A 25,320-nucleotide genomic window follows, 5' to 3' on the forward strand; every position below is an offset into this window, starting at 1 on the left:
TAAAATATTTATAGAGTGTTAACTGAGTTCCAGAAACTGCTAAGTCCCAAAGGACACAAAACAAAGATTTCCATTTGGCTTCTGCCCTCCAAGAGTACTTGATCTAGTGGGAGAGAGGTACACACAAGTAATCTGACAGAACACAGTAGGATAATCTCAGCACCAGCAGGGGAAGCACAGTACAAAGGGATAATTAATTCTGGCTCTGGGTGTCAGTGAAGACTTGGAGGGAAAATTTTTTGAGTTGTGTCTTGAAGCAGTAGTGGGATTTTACCACAGAAAAATGAGAGGGCACGTGAGGCTGGAAAGCAAAGATTTGGAAACAAATCCAAATAGATAGATTTGTATTCTATCACTCTGATTCAGAAATAAAAAGTATTAAATCATTTTTCAGACACCATTGCCAGACCTTGGTACCTTCAACTCCATTTCCACCATATCCTTTTTCTGATCAAAATGCAATAGCTGGGGCGGGCCGCGGTGGCTCAGCGGGCAAAGTGCTTGCCTGCTATGCCGGAGGACCTCGGTTCGATTCCCGGCCCCAGCCCATGTAACAAAAACAAAGAAACAAAATACAATAAAACAAGAAAATGTTTAAAGATGTTTCCCTTTCTTCCTTCCTTCCTTCCTTCTATCCTTCCTTCCTTCTCTCTGTCTTTCCTTTAAAAAAAAAAAAAAAAAAAAAAAATGCAATAGCTGATCATTGCCTCTCCCACTAAACTCAGTCTCTCCTAGTTTTTGTTTTTTAAAGTACATCGAAAGAGGCTTAATGGTGCCTTTTTCTGACTCAACATTGCACCTAAACTAACAGATATTCTTTCATTACATGTAGAGCCATCACATAGTCATTCTCAACCCATGCATTAACCCATGTCCATTTCTCAGGTAAAACTAAGCAAAGCTGGTTGCTTATTCAGGTTCCTATTTCTTTTAAACTGTAATCCAGTGAGTGCAGGTGGAGCTCACTGCACAACTGGTTAGGATCTAAATGAAAATACAGCCAGGTAATAGGGTATGGCCAGCAGATCTCTGGCCCCAATCTCTGAAAACATTCCTGCAAATAATCAGAGCTGAAGAAAGGTATGGGCTTCTTTTATCTGGAAAGAGAACTGCTAACTGAATATTATGTTTGGTTTTCAGGGTTAGTGCATATCTCTTGCAAATTGACAGAGGGATATCAAGTTAAACTTAGAACTTTATTATAGTTTGTGATAGAATCTATGCTATCAGCTCAGTCTCTGCAAATCCACCTCACATTTTAAAAGTATTCTTGAGGGCTTTTTGCATCATTTCTATGAATTATGAAATATTTTTAAAAGTGTATAATTTATAAGAACAATATTTCTGCATACGTAGTTTAATTTTCTCTGCTTTCTTAGTTTTTCATCTAGTCATTCACATAATTTTGGTCACCTAGTGACATGGTAAGACTTTTGAACCATATATGTTTGTCCTTTCTTAAGTTAGAATCGACATTACTTAATGTCTTTTCCTTCATCTAAGCATCTTCAATTATGATCTATGATTTGCCATTCATTTAAAATGCATTGTGCCTTCTTTAGTTTTATATAAAATCAACAAATATACTTAAATAAAATTAAAGGCCATGAGTTAAAAAAAAAGGGAACCAAATCTTCAGCAATAGAAATCTGGGACATTTGGAGTAATTGAAATGCATGGTGTAGGTTTTATTGGTTGGAGCTTTATTAGCTTTTAATTGAGGTTTAGAATGGAAAACCTCTCACTTTTTGTTGTCACCAAATTATTAAAGGCTGGCAATTTAGGAAATCCTACTGCTGTTACATACCTGTAAAACACTAGACTAGAACTACTTATTGATAAGCTTATCAAACTTTGTGCAATAAGTACAGTTAAATTGGGTCTTTTAATTACATTTATTTTAATCACAGGAACATTCAAATAAGGTCTTTTATTGTTTAACTGTGGTCTTAGTTACATTCAACAACTGAATTTGGAGGAATAACACGCCCCCTAACAGCACTTAACTCTCTAGTGAGATTCATGGAAGCATTCCAATTGAAATATTTTATTTTCCTGCCCATATTCTTCAAGCTATGCTGAGATGCTTTAGACAGAGAGTGAGAACAGCTGGGAAGTGAGGCTACTGATGGGACAAAAGCACAAATCCAAGAGGCTGCTGCTCCCTTCAGATCAGCTTGAAAGTTTGCCAGAATCACTATATACTGTTTTGTTTTGTTTCTTATCATTTGCTAATATCAGTATTTATGATATTTTAAATTTAAGAATTTGATATTCTCTTTGTGTGTTACTTTCAGCAGCTTTCTTCAAGATTGATCATTGGAATATAAAACAAGGGGTAAGCTTACAAGATAAAAGTGCTTCAACAGAAAACTGTAACTGATGATCACCATAAATATTAAAATACAGTTCTTACTTTGTGATGGAACTTGGATGCCTTTGATGCCTTTATCATTTTAAAGGAATAAGTTGGCTGGTAGGAAAGTGTAGCTTTTGTACCACTTTTGAAGTCAAGTGTTTATAGTACGTTTTTGATTATCCCTCAGTATTCCAGATTGTATAGTGATCCCTGCGTGTCCTGAATAAGAGTCGCTTCTTCCCCCTTCTTCATGCACACCTTGCATCTTTGACCGCCATACTGTTCATAAGCAAATACCTCACAAATGGATGGGGAGAGGCTAAGATTTCCAGATTATCTTTGGATTTCAGTGTAACCTAGTTTGTCCCTCATCATCATAAGCCTGATGACTAGTAGTAACACCTCATCTTGCATTTGCCTATTATCCTCAATTGTTTGCAACAATTTTAGATATTTGGAAATGGTAAGCATTTGTAGAGTATCTGATTGAGATGATGTAGAATAGCAAGCATTTAGTTGTATTCTGGCACAAGCGGGAATCGTGACTGTGCCAGTTTCTACCCTAATATGTTAAACAACATGATCAGATCATGAGATTTTTCATTTTTTCAGTTTGCTCTGGATTCTATGTTTGCAACCTGCAACATCCTAAATACAAAAATTTTCCAAGTGACTCTATTACATCAAATGTTTTAAATATTTTTCAGGGGTCAATGATTAAATATGCCCTTTCCCATAAAAATATACTTAATACCAAGTAGTTGAGTTTTAAGAGGCAAGAAAAAAAAAATCTTTGACAGAATGGCTCTACGAAGACATGGTCTTGTTATTCCTAATACTTGGGGTGGAATTAAATCAGTGTACAAGAGGGGAATCAGGGAATATTACTTTTATTTGTATTAAAGTTGGCCCACTGAAAAATTACAACAACATATTTACTCTAAATATTTCTATTCATGATATTGTGTGTAAGAATGCACAGGGATATAAAGGAATCCGCCAATGATTGGAGACAGGATTTTCTTTACATTGTCTAATAGTTCATTTATTATTTTAAGCTGGTAAAAAGAGACTTATGATTCGTGTTGAAGAAAGTTATTTGTGCTTGATACATTGAAGACACTGTTCAAAAGCAGTTTTTCCTTATAAAAGGATGACCCCTGTAGTAATTCTTAGGCAAGGAGGGACAAATTCAATCAACAAAAAGCACATCTCGCCCCAAGTTCCCCATGATTTCTCCACATACAGCAAAAAAATACACATCAGTAATTTATTTGAACATGCACATCGGTGAGTAGCACAGTTCTAAGGCTACTCGGGAAACAAAAGGAAGAATATCAGCATTACCTAAATAAAAAAGAGAGGTGAATTACACCATTTTAATTGTCTTAAAAACACGGATAAGAGGAGCAATTAAAATATAGTCCTAAATAGTACTAGCTAATGTAGATTACATAAGTATACAATATGAGTCAACTAATAGTGCTCTGACAAGCATAAACCACCAGTCCTAGTAAACAAGGTCCAGATCAATTTGCTCAGAAAATGTTAGATTCAGATGTAATAAAACAGTTACTTTTATTTCAGTACTGAATGCAAAACACAAGTCAAGTGTGAAGACGGCGTTCTAAAAAAGGTGGCTCTATTAAAGCAAGGAGGCCATTTCCCTTTGCATTTTGAAAATTTTGGAATTATGTTTTTGATGTTTGCTTTCTCTACCTTTCCTCCCCTGAGCACTAATTTATCAAAAAAAAGATATCAAGGTGCACGTTGTACATTCTTATTATTATACCATTCCATCTCTTTCTGGAAGAGAGTATTACAATCAGCATTACAATGTTAATTATTTTTCTCTTAATATTTGTTTCACATACATGTAATTTAAAATCATAATGTTGACTGGGAAAAGAAACCTACAAACAAGAGAGTGATGCAATCATACACTTTCTATTGTGCTGTGTGTCTTTCCCATCCCTTCTCCCCTTTCCCTGTAAAGAGCTGTAAAAAATTTAAGGCAGATGAGGTATATTGCTGAAGAAAAAAGTTATTTTTGAAAAAAACTCAAAAAAACTTTTATTCTGCCCTTCTACTCAAGAAAGACTACTCAACTATAAATCTAGTTCTAGAAAAAAGCAGGAAAGACACCATTTGCATGTACCATACTATGTCTTCTATTACTAGAATGGCTTTTTGTTAATTTAATTTTAATAGAAAAAATAAGCACCTTAAGCTATGAACAAGAAGAATCTTCATTATTAGTGAGTCTAGAATCCAAACGGAATTAAGAACACTCACTCAAACTCTTTCACTCATTCTCACAAAGGCCAATGCTACTGATTAGAATTGTAAAGTGCTGTACTTAGTATAAACACTTGTATACACTGCAGACACTGAAAAATAACCCTCAAGCACATTGTGTTATAGTTCCAAAAATATATTTACAGTCTATTACAAAGATTACAAATGGAAGTGTCTATGTGACTGTATTATGCTAATTAAAATTATTTTTACAGATTATTTTTCCATAGGGACAAAAACATTTTTAGTGAAATTAAAATGATTTTCTAGTCAATCAAAAATAAATTAAAATATCAAATAACAGTATACAGTGATTTAAAGGAAAAAAAGGGGGGAGGGGAGGGGTTAGGGAAGCAATCCATTTGAGTTTTTCTATAGCCATCTTTGGTCCTAAATGTGGGAAAACACATTATGTAGCACTGAAAATACCTGTTCTTTTGTGATGCTCTGCAAGTAAAATAGAAAAATATAGTGCATTTTCAATGTATCCAGAGCCCACTACAGAGAAATATGTGTACAAAACAAGACAGTATAAATAAAATTTACAAGTTTTACAAAGGAACATTTACAGATTTCATTTCTGTTATTTGTTGTTTGTTTGTGGAGGCCCACGTTATCAAACAAGACCAATTATGACCGATCCCTGGGCTCTTGCTCTATTAAAACCATTATAAACAGCTCAATTCTCTTTGGAAGTACAACAGTTCAATTCTGGGGCAGTTCATGATTTTGTAAATTTTGAAAGTATTACTCACAATATGTATACATTCCTACAATATCTATAAAGACACATTTAATTATTGCTTATGAAATTCTAACATAGTAATCAAATAATATGGTTTAATAAATAAAACTTAAAAACAAAAACAGAATAGCCTGATCCTTCACCTTTTCCTTATATGGTAAAAAGAGTTCTTTTATTTACCAAGTTTTTTGCATCAGCATTCCCAAATTAAAGATCTAAAAAAAACAACCTGCAATGGTGATATTGCATGTAGCAAATTCTGTTTTGAAAGGAGAAAACTGTGAACTGCCCCTTCAATCATGCTCCAGAGTTCTAATATAAAACGTCAATTCCTTCTTTTCATGTTTGGACTGCGTTAAACATAGTAGGGTATAAAATATATGCCAACTATTTCTCCTAAATTTTCAAATGTCATGAAATTGAAAAAATCTTGATGTGCTCAGATTAAATTTTAGATAACACTGAATAGTTCTTGCTTTCAGAGACTTGTCTTCACTGACATTCTCTAGATGAAGTGCCTCACCTTTTTCTCAATAGTCATAAACCTACAATTTTAAATTTTTATTAAATTCTGTCTAGTAAAGTCACTCTATAAACAGTCTGTTAAAAGTGCCTTATAGTATTTATGGATCATTATTGCTTTTTCTTCATTGAAAAGATATTGTGTTGTCTGATCTTTACAAAAGAAGTTTTCTTAAAAAATATCAGAGCTCTTGGCAACTTGCATTTTCTCTTGACTACCTGCCAATTAGCAACTATCAAAACAGCACAGATTAAATAGAAAAAAAGGCACAAAAAGATACCAATGTTTTGACAGAAATATATCTTCAATCATGCTATTTTTTTTAATTTGAGAGTCTTTCAAAGGTACCCAGCATAGTAATGTGTCATAGATTTAACACTAAAAAGGTCCAAAGCTATAAACAACTTTCTAAAACAAAGTCCTTATGAAGAATAAACACAAATGATTTTAAAAAGGAATAGTTTGAAATCACATATTTAAGGAAAATATTTCATTGATTTTAACAATAAGATCATGATTTTATTTGACAAATATATTCTTTCTTAAATTCTTCATGTACATTTTAAAAAGTCTATAAGATAAAAAGGAGGTTAGAGAGCTCAAGGTGTTTGGATGTTTTTCAGGTAGTACTTTGTTTATTGTCACTGCTGTTTTCCTGGCTACCAGTGGTGGATCCTAAATTCCCTTTTTAGATATTCTGATGGCACTTAGGAGTTCAAGTCTATAGGTGCTTCTTAAATCTCTTAGCTGTAGGAAGGACCCAGGACATCAACTGTCTTCTAGGAGCATTCTGTGCATATACTGAAGGCCAGTACTGTTCTCTCACAGTCCATCATCTCCCTCAAAAGGGAGAAAGGCTTATCACACTTGGATGCCAGTTCCAAGTAAATGTAGCATTTGTGCTCACAGTCTGAATGTTGCTCATGATTTTCTTTTGATGGCCAACTAGTGTGTTCCCTAAACTCATCACATCCCTAAGAAAGACAAATGCATTTTTGATTAATTGCCTTACAAAGAATTTATGTGGTTTTAAACTGTCATCAACTCTTTAATTAAATCTGTATATCTTAGTTACCATTCAGTCTTCTTGGGTATTAGGTCCATATGCCTGCAGTGGGTCAACCTGCATCAGTATTCCCCTTTATAAGAAGCCCCACTGCTCAAGCTCCCAATTTGTGATCATGAGTTATTTTTCAACTCATTTAAAATTGCATACAAGAGATTATTTAAACCTTAACCTTATTAACTTAAGGGCAGTTTAGGAAATGTTATTCTAAATATCATATTTTTGAACCTAATTGGGGTTTAAAATTTTTTAATGAAAGAAAAACAAGATACAGTATGAAAACATTTGCTGTGATCTAGTAGAAAGATGGAGAATCATCAATGCTCACATATTCTGAGTTTAATGATCATGTGGTAATACTGAGCATATTGTATACTTACTCCAGTTCAGTTCGGTCATTTGACAATATGTCAGCTAAACAGTGGTTTTTAAATTTGCAATACCTGTATTTAATAGCTTAAATTTGACATAAGTTAACTATGTCAACTTCAAAGTATATGTTTACTTACTTTTCCTTTTCCTAGCAGTCAGAAAGGTTGAGCTTAGGTATTTACAAGCAATAAAAATATGTTAACAGCATAGTACTGTAGTATCTTATAGCAGAGATCTTAAAATACTCTGAGTTATGCAGTTTTTGGGGGTACAGATTGCTTTGGGGGTCTGGATATAATTATGCCAGCTCCACACAGATGGCAACCAGGAGGAATCCGAAAAAGAGCACACAGGTGATTAAATTTTCTAAACTTTGTCATGAAAGAGTATCTGACTACAGGTCTTCTTCTCACAACAGTATATAAATAGAATCCCACTAATAGAACTTTGATAATTGCTTTCCATTTGCAAACACATTGACTAAGAGTCACAACAGTCACCAAAAAGAGTTACAGTGCAGCCAAGGAAACTGAAGTTTAGAGTTATTAAATAGGTTATCAGTGATGGAGTCAAAAAACAAAATTTAGTTTTCTAACTTCTAGTTCATAGAAATTTCAAAAGCTGTTTTATCTAGTCATTTCCAGGTTAAAAAAAATTTTTGAATTGATTAATCACACAAACTTCCAATAGTAAATTAATCTCTTAACCCCAGTTAATTGATTGGGCTTCTCTGACTACTTCAGAAAGTCACCATTTTGGTAGTCCTAACATATTTTTACATTGGGAAAGAAATTTTGAGATATTTACTGTTCAATATATGCATTGCATATGTTGAAAGTTCCCACAGAGTGACCTAAATGATGCAACATGTTAATGAAAGAGAAAACATCATTGAGGGTGCTTAGAACACTGGTTATGGAAGCACAATAGTTATCACTTATTAGTTGAGTCATCTTGGGGAAAATATTTAAATTATCTGAGCCTCAGCCTCCTCATTTGTAAAATGGAGATAAAACTATCAACTTAGTAAAACTGTTACTGTGAAGGTTAAAATGATAATATATGTTTAAATGCCTATTTAACATAATATTTGGCTCAGAGTAAGCACTTATTAAAGAGATGCTTTTTCTAATTTTGTGGTTCTTGCTCCTTTAAAAAGATGACCTGATGTATAAAGTTTTAGTTGTATATAATAAATTCTGAAATATCATTTTAAAAGTTTTAGCTTACTCAATAGTCATCCTGGCCACTGATTCAAGGGAGTTGTAGCCGGCTGCTGTGAAGTTATCTTTATATCTTTCCATCTTAATAGCTTGTAACCATTCTCCAACTGAACAAAAGGTAGTGAAGTCAGGAGTGTTTTGATCCAGGAGAGGGCTAATTGGCCTAAATAAGAATAGAATAGAAAAGCAAATATTCTCATGAACTAACAAAGAAAGAATGTCTTGGCCCATATAAGACAAGGTTTTAAAATAATAAGATTAGATATTTTAAATGATTTATAAACGATAAATATAGTCGCTAATGAACTCTAAAACATAAAGGATGCCCAATACTACAAGCTCCTAAATTAGCATTTTAGATCTGATGACCACCAATTTGCATCTTCCATGTGTTTTTTTTTTTTTTTCAAGTATAGCTGACAATATTTGTAATGCAAATATTTGCCCATTAGGTCCTCTGGAAAGAACTGGGAGTAAAGGGAGCACATTTGGCTTTGCACTGACCTGTTCAGGTTGAGAGAGAGCTACTGAGACATTATGCATCTGCTGTGTGGATGGCAACCTTATGAAAACCACTGGTCAATACACTTCCACAAGTGCCCAACTATCAAAACAGACCGGAGCCTCACATTTACCTGGCAGCTGGACATGAAATACAGTTACTATGTATAACAATGGAGCGAGCCAGACTCAGGGAATGAATGGAGTTTTTCTGACTCTTTTTAATGGGTATACTCACTCATCATGGATTGAATAACTTTAAATAATTTTTATCTTGGGAGAATCATCTTACTAAATATGTCAAAGCAAGACAATAAAATAGAAAATATGCATATAATAGTAAACTAGGGCAGCAGCAATAAAAACCAATAAAATAATAATATTGGTCTGAGAATGTGAAATGCCACCTTATCATGAAAATCCAATTTAGAAAGTTTTCTAGGAAATAACAGTTAGTGATATCTATTATAAGTGTTAAAGAAAAAAGGGATACTTAATTGCTATTAAAATTAATTTATTAATTAAGCACTAAATTAAGGTAAAGGTACCTGAATAGAACAAAAAATTCTGTAAACATAGTACATTTGATATGGATTTATAAATTAACAAAATATTAATTTTGCCTTTGGGGTGTGCCTGAGAGATAAATGTCTTAGGTGAATATCTGAATGTCTTCCACATTCCATTTCCTTACCTACTACATGTTCCAAGGGGTGTTTTCAGACTATTTGGGTTTTGAATCATTTTGTCTAGAATTCCAACTATTTGTTCAAACTTTGGTCTTTCAGCATGCTCCTTTTGCCAACAATCCAGCATCTGCTGGTGCAGACCAGCTGGGCAGCCCATGGGTGCTGCTAAATGATAACCTTCTTCTACTGCTTTAATAGCCTAATAGTCAAAAGGTTAGAAAAATGTTACTGAATTGAGGGTCAATTATAATAAAATGATTCACTCACTAGGCCATAAAAACCAGGCACACTGTTTTGCAAAAAACGTACTTTTTCCCCAAAATACCTGTGAACATTAAACATGTTATTAAGAAGTGCATGAGATACAGGTATGATGACACTTCTTAGTTAATTCAGTAATAGGGAGCAGCAATTAAATTTACCCAGGGTGCAAGAGATGGGGAAAACTTTTAATATCATTCCAGAGGTCTTCCAAATAGAAGATGCATTGGGAATATTTCACTTGTATATATAGTTGTGAGTGTACATGTTTGCCCATAAGTATTAAAATTCTGGCCTTTGTTTAAATTCTCTGTGCCTCAGATTCTTTATCTGCTGTAAAAGGAAGTTCTGAGTTATCCAAAATGACCCCCCAAAATTCACTTTTTACTGAGTTACTTTGGATGACACTTTTGAACAGGAAATCAAAAAATATGACAGAAAGTATTACCTAGAATACTGTTCTTTTAAATAATATGAAGCTTAGTACCTAGGGTTATAAGACACAGTTGCATGCAGGAGCCAGCTTGCATTGGTTCAGGAGAGGTACCTACATCCTTTCCTTAACTCTGTGTTCAGCAACCTTGCACTGGTAGATTGAAATCACCCGGAGTGTGTCAGGAAACTGACAAAGGCTACAGGATCAGGGCTTTTCCACTCAAGAAACACCACTTGTTAAACATCACTGCCTATTCATATGGAATAACAGCCTAAGACATTTATAACAAGCTCTGGGTGTAAAGTGAAAAATAAGCCTCCATAAACATTGCTTGCATGGCAATCATAAAGTCTAAAAACTACTTATCATTCAGACTTTTTTTTTTCTTTCTTGTATTTATCTGGAAAGCAGAAATAGATCTAAAATATCAGAAATTGTCACAAATCTGTGCAGCATGTGGAAAACAGCAGGAAAGCAAATAATACAAATACGAAGGGCTTGTAAAACCCTTGTTAAAATATTCTTAAAGGGGGATTAACAAATCCTTTGACATGGGCTGCCATAGTAAGAAAAAATTACTCTCTGAAGAAACAAAAAGAGGCAATTTTGAGTTTTTTGAAAAAAAATAAGGCCCAAAATAAGGAGACAAAAAGCTGGCTTTAAGAGATGTTAATAAGTCTCATAGTTTCAGGGAAATATCTTTAAGTTGCATGCTGCCATTCAAGAAAGGCACATTAAAATGTAAAAGGTTGCAGCATACATTGAATAAAATTGCTGGCATCAACAACTTTTTGAGAATAATTCTGCATAAGAAAAAATACTTAAAATAGTCCACTTTCTTAATTTAAGAAAATCTATATATTCAAATTGATAAAATGTAAAAGATAAATAGATAATCAGAAATTTTTGCAAAGAATTGTAAATATAAAGTCCTCAACCCAAATTCTCTTCTGAACTCTAAAGTGTATATCCATCAGTTTACTGGATGTCCTTACCTGGATTTTCCATAGTTGGCTCACACTATGTAAGACTAAATTTTACTGTCCCCAAATCTTTTACTTTTACTATTTCAATTAATGCCATTGCCAGCCAACCAGCCACTCCAGCCAGAAAGCTGAGAACAGTCCCAGACTCTTTTTCTTTCTTACGTGCCACAGTTTTCACAGAAAGCATTCAGAAGTTTTTAGTTTTGTACATACAATATTGAGTTTTTGTGCTAATGAACAAAGTATAGTACCGTTAAATGACTTTTCAAGGATGACAGCTAATGAACATTTCTAGATGTCTAGTTGTAGTGGAGGAATTTGATGCTTCATATTATTATAGCATTGAGAACAGCATTTATCTCAATACAAAATGAAAGTTCAAGCTCTCAAAGATACAGTGGTTTAAACATTTTTAAGGAAGCAGCAGCTAAGTACAACACTTAAATGAAGAGATGTTCAGGAACAGGAATGAACTTTGGGAGCCTGAACTTCCTATTAATAATCAGGGTCCTACCCACAGTGGCATTAAAGATACTTGCTGGGATTGTATATAGTTTCTATAGAGCACAGTTTGGTACATTCCAAGGTATATCTTCTGAGGATAAATGGCCGATAGTGGATGATGCATGCCTAAACTGAACCTCAAGGTTCTGAGGTTTTTATGTGCTTACTGTACCAGAAAAACAATTTAACTATTTAAGATACAATTAATCATGGTAAACATCTGCTGAATAACTGTCATATGACTAGCACTACTTTAAACAAGAATGATCTCATTTAATATTTTCACAAACCTTATTAGTAAAGAATAGATAAAGAATCTGAGGCACAGAGAAGTTAAACAAAGGCCAGCATCACAGAGCTGTTAGAGAAGACAGAATTCGACTGAGGCATTCTGACCAGAGTCATATATTGACACAAGCACGACATGATATTCCCGTGTGGGAAAATGAAAAATAAAGAAATACTTTCTGCAAATAGCTACATATTCCTGGACACAAGGTGCTCTGACAAGACGGCCAAAGTTCTTGGAGCATTATGTAGTTATTCACAGAATTCAGTAAAACACCTTTTTGCTGAATTACCGGAAAACCCTTGGGTTTGCCAGTCCAGATTTGATGTTAGTATTCTAATAAAAGTCAGTAAAGAAAAAAGAAAAACAATTGTTAGCAATTCTAATTCTAGACAGTTCCCAGAGGAGTAGGAAGTGACTAGGGTAAGTGACATTATTTTTTTATAAAGCCTCTGGGACACACAGGGCCACTTCTTTGGTACATACTGTGAAGAAATACTTAGAACTAAAACAAATATTCCTCACTGAGAAATGTTTACAATTTTATTACAGCATGAGCACTGTGATTAAGAGAAAAGAGAGCCCAGAAAGACTACATTACAATGGGACTGTAATAGCTCAAAACTGGGTATAACATGATTGCTTTCTGTCCTTTGCTTAATGCCCATTTTCATTTCATCAACTTTAAAATAGCATGACCTATATTTTACACAATTAAATAATTTATACTCATTTATGGGATTATGGCAAGGTTTTACAAAAAAACAAAACACCTTTTTCTTATCTTGACATTAAAAAAATTCAAAGTCAATAATCAGTGATGACTTTTTAAAGGAAAACCAGAGGATTCATAATTTAGCTCAGAATAATTAGTTATAAGTGTATTATATTTTCAAAACATTCAAATGGCCTGTTCTGAACCATTTTAAGATGATCTAGTCCCATATCTTTATGGAAACATAATTGTAAAATCATTCTTATGCCTACTTACTAGTCAATTTAACATTTTGTTGGCCTAGCTTAAACTTTGTTGAGTACTACAAAAAGAATATATTTAATAATTTCAAGATTTCAAAATTTAGCAGTAATTTTTTTGGATTAATAAGATATAAATTACATTTTAAAAAGCTGCTGTGAGAGCTAAATATGAATATTTTCAATTATTGCAATACTTTATTAGGTTTGAACTCCATTTAAATGTATGAAGATTTTTTTTTCTTTGAAAGAGTGTCAATGGTAAGAAAAAAACATCTGCAGATTTTTCAGAAGAATGAAAGTTGGGAATTTACTTGAGAAGCTCAGCCTCTTGATTCTAATTATATTCTAACTGGTCTTTCAGTGCAGGTTAAAACTTAAGAAAGTTATAGACACATGCAAATATAAATGAACGTTCCCTTAAGTATTAGCCAAGTGATAATCTATTCAGGTATAAGTCTCATGACACATATACATATTACATTTTTCTAGATAATTGCCCAGTTTGGAGCTCAAATAAAGTGTCATAGTTTAATGACTTACCTTATTTCTAGCATGAGCAACTATCTATTATATTTCCTCACAGTGATCATAGAAATCTGGCCATATTCAGTATTCAGTCTAGAATTTGTGGATTTGCTCAGAAACATACCTATCAATTTACTGCTGGTTTTCACTGAATTTTATGAAGTCTTTTAAAATCCATGGGGTTTGAAATGTGTGGGCTTTTTAAAACCCTTGATAAATTCCTAGCAACTGAATTTAAACAACAAAAAGTGAACTGGTTCACCTAACAAAACAATCTAGATTCATTATTAAAAAATTAATACCACTGAAAATCTGATTATGGCTGTCTTCTCAGAAAAATATGATACATTTCCGTGTTCACAGAGATCTTTTCATATGTATCAGAGGGTTTATAGATTACTTAAGTCTCTCCATGAACTTCTACTAGAGACTCCAAGACAAAAAGTTTTATCTAGAGAATTTTATTCCAGAATGGAGTTCACTATTTTGAGTTATGGAGAATTTTCATCATTGTCATGCTGAAAATAAAGAATATTTCTCCAAGAGGACTTAAACATACTTAAAAATGTAAATATGATACAAGAGGAATATCAATAACAATTTCACTATACAAACTGAGCTGTTTCTGAGGATTACTATAGGTAATCCTTTACTATTATACAAACGTGTCCAATTTAGTATTTATTTCAGATCTTCAAAATTTAAAGAAATGAAAATGAAAGGTGGTGTTCAATATTCTTGCTTATGAGCTAAACTTCACTACAGACATAACGATTTCTTTTGATTAATCAAAATATGCATTAATTCTTGATACATTATTTTTATATGTATTTTTTCCATGAAAAAGAAACATTACTTTGGGAATTTTTAAAGTTAAAACTGGAGCTATTTATTTTTTCTCCTTAACCATTTCCATTATTCATTTTAGAAGTTAAGTAGACTTTGAATTTAAGGCATCTTATATTCCTGTCAGTCCCTTAATGTTTGAATCTAGTACAGAAGGAAGCTGTCAAAAGAACTGAAACTCTGAGTATCTAGGGAATGTAAATATTTATCTTTCTGTGCCCCAAGGATTTGTTTGCCTATATTTTGACAGCCACGAAATCTTTGACCTTGAGACCTGTCAGATATTAACAACTTTGCTTCTGCCAAACTTACTTATCATTTAGACTTTTATCTTTGAAAATCAAAAATAAAAACAAAAAAAATTCATGTCATAAGTCAATTCAAAATACCAAAATATTTAACTGATTAAAAAGTTCCCCCTTTTCAGGCTATAAACTTTCTATTAAGGTGGAAATCTGTAGGATGATGCAGCCAAAAAAGTATATTTATAGGAATATATATACCTAAAATAGACTTACCAATAACATATAGCCCATTTTGACCTTAGTTGTCTAAAAATAACTATTTACAAGTGCTAAGAGACATAGGCTCTTAACATAGGAATATTATGAAATTGAAAACAAGGTTATTGGTTTAATATAACATTTTTCATGATCTTTTTTGAAAATTAACTTGATTTTTAACCTTTACTCAACTTAAATTGCTGTCTTGTTTATAGTACCTCAAGAGTTAACTACTTGAAAACAGTTTGCTAGTCACATCAGCCTACTTAAATGGTAGTACAGACCTTCCTCAAGCACTACTTATTTTATGCTGTACTCTTCAAGACCTTACATTTGTATTATTTCCAAACTCCTTACAAAAAGCCTTTCATTGATTTTCCCCATGTTCTATGTTCATTTATAATTACTACTAGTGTACATATCCTTTGTTACAGGAAAGTGAGTCTATGTGGTTAGTTCCGATATCTCTCTTGGTCTGACTTCTGAACTTTCCAATTTGAGCCCATGGAAAATTCTCTCATCTGCTATGAACCAAGGTCCTCTTCAGATTTCCAGTTCACATCCAGGGTATCTTCATAGATTTTATACTTCTCTACTTTTGTCTAAATTTTGCTCACAATTTCTATAGGTTGCACTATATGAATCTGCCCAAATCTGAAAGTTTTGGCAATTTCATAAAATTCAATCCAACAGGAATAAATCTTCTCTTAAACTTCTGCTATGTTGCTTTACAAACGGTTTCTTGGTGTGAGATGTATATCCTCATGGACTGCTATCAGATTCTTCTCACAAAGAGTAACAGCATGGAATATGGAGGAGACAAGATGGCAGATTAGGGAGCTCTAAGATTCATTTCATTCTCCAGAGCAACTAGTAAACAGCCAGGAATTGTCTGAAACAATTGTTTCGGATTCTGTGTATACCATCCAGGGAACAATGGAAAGAAGAGACTGAAAAACTGCAGAGAAGATCTGTGAGTAGACCCCTCCATACTGTGAAGGTTGGCAGACCTCTCAGGAGCCACGCCTAGCTGAAAATAGAAGTCTCCTTTCTCAAGAATGGTGGAAGTGGGGAGGGGGGTACAGCAGGATACTGGTTATGGATTTAGATTAGTAAATTCAGATTGCTGGGTTCCAGCTCTTTGTGCAGCTAAAGTTTCAGCCCATCCAGGGTAGAAAGTAGCTGGCAGCATCTGTTTCAACCATACCCCAACAGGGATGGAGTCAGCAAAAAATAAAGTCATAGTACCACATTAGAACTGCAAGAGCAGTGGGCTGAAGACCACCAACTACTGGGCAGGCCTAGAAAGCCAAAGATTCAGAGTGCCATCAAAGAGAAGATTTGTGTCCCTCCTGGTCTTCTCCCCAGGATAAAGACCCAACCCTTTCATAGGTCCCCAGGCCTATTCAGACTGGGAAAACTGACTTGGGAAAGTCCTCTGCAGGAGAGCCTCTTCCCAGAATTAGCCCTCCAGTTGATTAGCCCTCCATAATCAAAAGCAGCAAGAGATTAGAAAGAGTGTTAAAACTATGGAGAGGCAAATTAAAAAATGAACAGATCAACATTCCTGGAGAGGAAAAGGGAAAAGGAAAATTTCTTCTGGGGGGGGCAACACAATTACACAATCTCAAAAGGTGTACTATATATCCAGGACAAGAATCAGATGAATAAGAGCTGAAAAAGATCAGATCAAATGTAAACTGTTCTAAAGATCTAGAATAAATTGAACCAAGTGTCAAAGAAAACTTTCAGCAAAATGTAAACCCACATGAAAACCCTAGGCAAGAGAAACTGACTTGCAGAATAAACTCATCAAGAAAATCAGATGCCTAGACACCAAAAAAAAAAAAAAAAAAATTACAAGTTATACTTAGACACAGGGAGATAGGGCACAGTCAAAGTAACAGATTAAAACCTCAGATGAGGTGCAAGCTTTGAAGCAACTAATAAATGATGTTCAGACAAATCCTCTAAAACAATTCAAGGAGATGAAGTAAAACATAGCAAAAGTAAAAAAAAATATTAAGAAGATAGTGGGTGCATATAAAGAAGAGTTTAAAAGTATGCAAAAAGAAAAAAAAACAATTTCAGAACTTATAAGAATGAAAGGGACAATAGAAGATATTAAAAACATACTAGAGGTATACAATAGCAGATTTGAACAGGCAGAAGAAAGGATCAGTGAACTAGATGATGGGAACCAAAATCTTACAGACAAAAGAACAGATAGAAAAAAGAATTAAAAAAAATTGAGCACAGTTCTCAGGGAATTGAATGACGCATGAAGTGCACAAATATATGCATCGAGGGTTGTTCCAGAAAGAGAAGAGAAGGAAAGTGGCAGAAAGAATACAAATGATACATGTCCAAGAAGCACAACATACTCCAAGCAGAATAAATCCTAATAGACTTACTCCAAGGCACATCCCAATCAGAATGTCAAATGCAAAGATAGAGAGAGAATTTCGAAAAGCAGCAAGAGAAAAGCAATTCATCAAATAAGTCTTAGTTAATAAGACTAAGTTCCAATTTCTCAGCAGAAACCATGGAACAAGGCAATAGTATGATATATAAAAGGTACTAAAGAGAAAAAATTCCAGCCAGGAATTCTTTATCCAGCAAACCATCCTTCAAAAATAAGGGAGTATTTAAAATATACACAGCTAAACACCAAAACTGAGAAAGTTCATCAACAAGGTACCTGCCCTACAAGAAATACTAACTAATGTTCTACAGGCTGAAAGGAAAAGACAAGAGAGAGAGGCCTGAAGGAGACTCTGGAAATAAGATTATCAGTAAGGATAACTGAAAGGGTAAGAAAAGAGACAAAAATAAGATACGACACATAAAAGCCAAAGGAGAAAATGTGTGAAGATAAGTGTTGCCTTTACAGTAATAACACTGAATGTTAATGAGTTCCCTAATCAAAAGTTGCAGATTGGAAGTATGAATAAAAATATATGATCCAACTATATGCCATCTGTGAGACTCACCTTAAACCCAAGGAAACAAACAGGTTGAAAGTGGAAGGTTGGAAAAAAATATTTCATGTACAAATAGGTTAAAATGAAAGTTTGGAAAAAGATATTCCATGTAAATAGTAAGCAGAAGAGAGTTGGAGTAACTAAACTAGTATCAGACAAAATAGACTAGAAATGCAAAACTGTTAAAAGATACAAAGAAGGAAACTGTATATAAATAAAAGGCACGATCCCCCCAGAAGATATAACAATCATGAATATTTATGCACCTACCCAGCATGCCTTAAACACGAGACAAACACTGGCAAAAGTGAAGAGAGAAGTAAATGTCTCTACAATAATAGTTAAAGACCTCAAAACACAGCTATCATCAATAGACAGACAATCTAGACAGAGGATCAATAAAGAAATGGAGAACCTGAATAGTATGATAAATGAACTAGACTTAACAGACCTATACAGATCATTGCAGCCCAAAGCAGCAGGATATACATTCTTCTCAAGTGCTCATAGATCATTCTTCTCAGGTAGACCACATGTTGGGCTACAAGTCTCAACAAATTAAAAAGTTGAAATTATACTAAGCATTTTCTCTGATCATAATGGATTTAAGCTAGAAATCAATTAACAGACAGAGAACTGGAAAATTCACAAATATATGGACGTTAAAAAACATACTCTTACTCAGTGGGTGAAAGAAGAAATTACAAGAGAAATCAGAAAATATGTGGAGACATATGAAAACAAGAACACAACACTAAAACATATGAGATTCAGTGAAGATACTTCTGAGAAGGAAATTTATAGCCCTAAACAACTACATTAAAAGTGAAGAAAGGGTTTAAACATCAAAGATCAACTGCACACCTGGAAGAAGAAAATGAACAGCAAACTAATCCAAAGCAAGCAAAGAAGGAAAGAAATAACAAAGATTAAAGCATAATAAATAAAATTGAGAGTAAAAAAAACAATAGAGATAATTAAAAAAATATTTCTTTGAGAAAATCAATAAAATTGGCAAACCCTTTAGCTAGAATGACAAAGAAAAAAGAGAGAAGATGCAAATAAATAAAATGAGAGAGAGGACATTACTACTGACCCCATAAAAATAAACAGATCATAAGAGGATACTGTTACTGTATGCCAAAATTAGACACTTTAGATGAAATGGACTATTTCCTAGAAACATGAACAACCTACACTGACTTGAGAAGAAACAGAAGACTGCAAGAAACCAATCACAATAAAATAGACTGAAAGGTCATCTAAAATGTCCAACAAAGAAAGCCCAAGATAAGATTCTACCAATCTTTCCAAGAAGAATTAATACAAATCCTGCTCAAACTTTTCAAAAAATTGAAGAGGAGGGAACACTACCTAATTCTACAGAGCCAACATCACCCTAATACAAAAGTCAGATAAAGCTACTACAAGAAAGAAAATTACAAATTAATTACTCTAATGTATATAGATGCAAAAATCCTTAACAAATACTACCAAATCTAATCCAATAGCACATTAAAAGATTATACACTATGATCAAGTGGTTTTTATCCTAGGTATGAAAGAGTGGTTCAACACAGGAAAATAAATTAATGTAATACACCACATTAACAAATTGAAGAGAGAATAACCACATGATCACCTCGATTGGCAGAGAAAAGCATGTCACAAAATCTGGCATCCTTTCCCAATAAAAACAATTCTAAAGATGAGAATAGAAGGAAACTTCCTCAACATGATAAAGCACATATAAGAAAAACCCACAACTAACATTGTACTCAATGGTGAAAGACTGAAAGCTTTCACTCTAAGATCTGGAATGAGACAGGATGTCCACTGTTATCATTATTCAACATTGTACTAGAAATACTAGCTAGAGCAAATAGGCTAGAAAAAAAAGGCATCCAAATCTGAAAGGAAGACATAAAACTTTCACTATTTGCAGATGATCTTTTATTTTAAAAGTCTTGAAAAATCTACAACAAAGCTATGAGAGCTAATAAATGAGTTCAGCAAAGTAGTGGGATATCAAGATTAACATGCAAAAATGAGCAGTGTATCTATACACTATTAACGAGCAATCTTAAGAGAAAATCAAGAAAAAAATTCATTTACAATACCAACTAAAAGAATCAAACATCTAGGAATAACCAAGGATATAAAGGACATGCATACAGAAAATTACAAAACATTGCTAAAAGAAATCAAATAACTGTTAAATAAGTTGAAGGACATACTATGTTCATGGATTGGAAGACTAAGTATCATTAAGATGTCAATTCTACCAAAATTATTTATTAATTCAGCACAATCCCAATCAAAATTCCAACAGCCTAATTTGCAGAAATGGATATGTTAATCATCAATATCATTTGGAATGGTAAGGGATTGACAAAAACATCTTGAGAAGGAAGGACAAAGGTTGGATAACTCATACTTCCTGACTTTAAAGCATATTACAAAGCTACAGTGGTGAAAAAAAAAAAGCAGGGAAAGGGCAAAAAAGATATTTGAACAATGGAAGTGAATTGAGAGTTCAGAAATAGACCCTCACATCTATGGTCTATTGATGTTATTATTTTTTTTTGTTTGCTGTATGGTGGGGGTCACATTTCATTCTTTTTCCATATGAGTATCTCATTACTGCAGCACTATTTATTGAATTATTGTTTGCTTGCTTGCTTGTTTGTTTTGTTTTTGGGAAGTGCATGGGCTGGGAATTGAAGAGCTATTGAGTTTTGACAAGACTGGCCAAATCCACTCAGCTGGGACAGATCTGTCTTTTCAACAAATGATGCTGAAGAATTGGATAGCTATATCCAAAAGAATGAAAGAGGACCTCTATCTCACACCTTACACAAAAATTGACTCTAAATGGATCAAAGATCTAAATATAAGATCCAGGACTATAAAACTCTTAAGAGAAAATTTAGGGAAGCATCTTCAAGATCTTCTCATAGGTGGTCATGTCTTAGACTTTATGCCCAATTCACAAGCAAAAAGAAAAGAAGAGAAAAAATAGATAAATGGGACCTCTTCAAATTTAATACTTTTATGCTTCAGAGCACTTTGACAGGATAGTGAAAAGACATTCTACTCAATGGGAGAAAATATATGGAAACCACATATCCAATAAGGGTTTAATATTCAAATATATAAAGAAATTCTATAATTCAACATTAAAAAGGCAAACAACTCAATTAAAAAATGGGTAAAAGACATGAATAGATATTTTTCCAAAGAGGAAATACACATGGCTAAAAAGCATATAAAAAGAGGCATGCGTCACTAGCTATTAGGGAAATGCAAACTAAACCCACAATGAGATATTCGCACATACTAGAATAGCCACTATTGAAAAAACAGAAAATTATAAGTGTTGGAAAGGACTGTGGAGAAACAGGAACACTTATTCACTGCTGGTGGGAATGCAGAATGGTGCAGCTGCGGTGGAAGACAGTTTGGGAGTTTCTTAGGATCTAAGTACAGAATTGGCATATATCTGGCAATCCCACTACTTGGTATATCTGAAAGTAGGAACTTGAACAGTCATTTGCACACTGATGTTCACAGCAGCATTATTCACAGCTGCAAGAAGATGAAAACAGTCCAAGTGTCCATCAACCAATGAATGAATAAAAAGGTGGTATATACATATGATGGAATATTATTCAGCTCTAAGAAGGAATGAAGTCCTGATGCATAAGACAACATGGACTAGTCTTAAGGACATTATATTGAATGAAATAACCCAGACACAAAAGGACAAATATTGTATGGTCTCACTAGTGTGAACAAGTTATAATGAGCAAACTCATGGAATTAAAATCTAGAATATAGGGCACCAGGAAATAGAATGAGGGTAGAGAATGGGGAGTGATGTTTTATTTGTGCAGAATTCTTATTGTAAATATTTGGAAATGGATAGAGGTGATAGTAGCACATCATTGCGCTGTTAATTCATTAACAGTGCTGAATTATCAGTGTGATTGTGGTTGAAAGAGAAAATTCAGGGTTGCATATTTCACTAGAAGGAAGGCTAAAGGTTACAATATGGGACTACATAACTCAGTGAACTGTGTTTTGGATGATGACTGTGGATAGTTATACAAATACAAGAACATGCTTTCATGAACTAAAACAAATGTACATCACTATTACAAGCTATTATTAATAGAGTGTTATATGGGAAAAATAAAACTAATGCAAAAGTATGGATTATAGTTAACAATAATATTGTAACATTTTTTTATCCATTGTAACAAAGCTACCATAACAATGCTAAGTGTTAATAATAGGGGCAGTTTACGATGTATGGGATTTTTCATTTTGGAGCAATAAAAATTTCTCAAATTGATTGTGATGATGAATGCACAACTTTGCAATTATACTGCAAGCCAATGATTACACAATTTGACTGGATCGTATGGTGTGTGACTATAACTTAAAAAAAAGAGAGAGTAAGTGTTTCAGTCTTAGAGTGCCATCATGGCAACAGAGTACGCATTTAATAAATACTATTGTTATCTTTTGGTAATTTGCAAAGATATTTCCATTGTGATTATATTATAAAATATTACTATGAAGTATCATCTTTGATGATAGAGGATAAATTGCTTCATGAAATTAAAACTTAACTAACCCAATCAACAATAGATCATTTGAACAGATCACCTCAGGAAATTAAAAAGAAAAAGAAAGATAAGCTTCTAAAGCAAAATAAAATTTAAATGTCTTTCCCCACCACTCTGCAAATGATTCTTTAACTCATGTGATTCTTTCCCTACATTACTACAAGCACAGCACTGTTATTTTTATTAAGGGGAAAAAAGATTTTACAGTCTTCTATTACATCCAAGGAATTTAAATTTAAAAAGAGAAAGTGATTCCTCAAAATGTAAACCAAATAAAATTAAAAGAATCAGTAATTTGCTCTCTTTGTAATAAATGGAAAACTAAGGAACCATGGTGTTATAGTTTTATAAAAACTTCTTGGTAATAAGCCACCACCTATATGTTCCAATAATACTGCATATTAATATATAAAGTTCTTTTTTGTTTAAATAGTGTAACACATATGTCTTGATTTGACATGTCCCAATAAGGTCTTTCTCTATAAGGCATAACTTCCCACATGACTATTCCATAACTCCACACATCACTGGCTGATATGAATTTTTGGTATTGGATGGCTTCTGGTGCTGTCCACCTTACTGGAATTTTTCCACCCTGTTATAAAAAGAAATTTATATTTTATTATGTGTAAGAGCTTATAAAACATTATGGCAATATCATGAAGCTACAGCTTAACATTTGTATATTAGGTTGGCAATTCAGCATCAGGTCTATCCATTTTAAATCTCTACAATGGAATTTAAAGTTACTAATATGTATTTAAAAATCTCATTAGTTTTCATTTTTAAGGCAACTCAATTTACTCTGTCCTATGTGATAAAAGGCAAGTGTCTAGTCAAAAGACTATGGCAAATTAGGTAAAGTAACTAGCAGTAAAAGTGAATGAAATATGGGTATTTAAATAAATCCTTACATATTTTCCTTTTCTCTGATCTCACACAAGTTGTAAGAATTGACATAGTTAAGACTCCTCTTTAATTGATTTAAAATGTGATTATATTTTTCTGTTGCAATCATGTGTGTTAGTAACTGGATGATTTTGTATGTGACTGTATACTGACTTATATGAAAATTCCAATATAAGCATGCTATCAATGCAACATTACTTTGCCCTCTTAGACTCTATATAGATTGTAAAAACAATGACTCTTCCACAATGCCAAAAAGATGAGATCAATTTGCTATTCTTCTCCTTGTAGTTGTGTATTACTAAGGCCTACTTTCTCCGTAAGAAAAGTCTCAGGGAAATGAAAGACACTGCAATTGACTTCTTCTTACAGTAGCTGTATAGACAGCTTCCATAGATAATCCTATATAACCCAGGACAGGCCAAAATCTGAAACTTTACAAACAAGATTGCTGTTGACAAGAATATTTCAAGCTGCAAGGTCCCTGTGAACATGTCCCATATCAGCCAAATATCTCATTCCAGCAGCAACTCCTCTCAGCATTCCTAACTGAATGACTGTAAATTGTCCATCATGTTTCTGCAGAAAGACAAAAGTAAAATGGTTAACTGTACTTGTAAAGAGACAATCATCTCAAAAAGTGCCTGCATGCTAGTCATTTGCTATTGTATACAGGAATTATTAATTAATTTTCTATATGATGTAGACACTTATGAAAGAACATAAGTGCTGATTTAACTTACAGGTAAATAATATAAAATATAAGGTATTTTTTACCAATATTTATTAATAATCATTTGAGATTATTCAAATCTAAAAGTCCATGCTAATAGGAAAGTCAATTTGGGAATTACATATTTAAAAAATGTAATTCCTACAGCTAAATATTTTTCTTATATGGCAAAAAAAATCTAAAATTTTATAAGCAAATGAATGCATACAAATTAAGATTTTTTTCTCCAGAAATGGGGAGAAAAAGGAAGGGAAAAAAATAGGGGAAATATATTTGAGAAAAGCAGAAGGGAAATTAAATAGAAAGTTATTATAGAGGGTGATCCTTTTCTTTTCTTTTGTTTTGTTATTGATGAGAATATTACCTGCAACAAAGATTATGTAAAACAGATGTAATAGCAAATGGAATTGAGAATTATTTGCAACTGGAGTGGCTGACATATATTTCTGATCCAGGTATTATTATTTAACAACAGATTTCTCTAATTGAATTACAAACATGTTGCTTTAACACCTTGGTTTGAGTTGATGATCTTCCTAGGTGCTGCTTTCCTCCAGAAAACTAATGCAGAAATACAAATATCTCTTGATACTCTGATTGCTTATACATCTGATTTGAACACATCATTCTAGATTTAGTAAGAGAAGTCTGAATGTCTTGTTATTCTTTAGATTATATTCTCTCACTATTTGGAAAAGCATTGATGTATATATATATTCATATACATCCTCTGAGATTACATATATGTATGCTTATACACTTAGACTTTATTTTTTACAAAAAGGTTTATTGCCACTAATCTTAAAAGTAAATTTATAATTCTACAGTCTATGCTCTGTGTTTGTATTACAATATAATAGAAATGGTCCTACAGAGCAAATTTGGGATCACAGAGACAATAATGGATGGTTTCCTCATATTTTCTAACTTTCCTTATTACCTCTGTATTATGTTTA

General features: G+C 33.2%; 1 protein-coding gene across 1 annotated transcript in view; it reads right to left on the minus strand.

The window, feature by feature from the left end:
* Positions 1-6,241: 6,241 nt before the first annotated feature.
* The window catches only part of EPHA7 (EPH receptor A7), a 182,835-nt gene continuing 163,756 nt past the window's right edge, over positions 6,242-25,320 (minus strand). Inside the window, 7 exon segments of the mRNA XM_077162427.1 lie at positions 6,242-6,829; positions 6,831-6,899; positions 8,594-8,749; positions 9,782-9,975; positions 23,162-23,317; positions 24,002-24,028; positions 24,031-24,210. Coding sequence (XP_077018542.1) covers positions 6,787-6,829; positions 6,831-6,899; positions 8,594-8,749; positions 9,782-9,975; positions 23,162-23,317; positions 24,002-24,028; positions 24,031-24,210 — 825 coding nt within the window. The 3' untranslated portion in view covers positions 6,242-6,786.

Source organism: Tamandua tetradactyla, chromosome 5, assembly GCF_023851605.1.
Source record: "Tamandua tetradactyla isolate mTamTet1 chromosome 5, mTamTet1.pri, whole genome shotgun sequence".
NCBI lineage: Eukaryota > Metazoa > Chordata > Mammalia > Pilosa > Myrmecophagidae > Tamandua > Tamandua tetradactyla.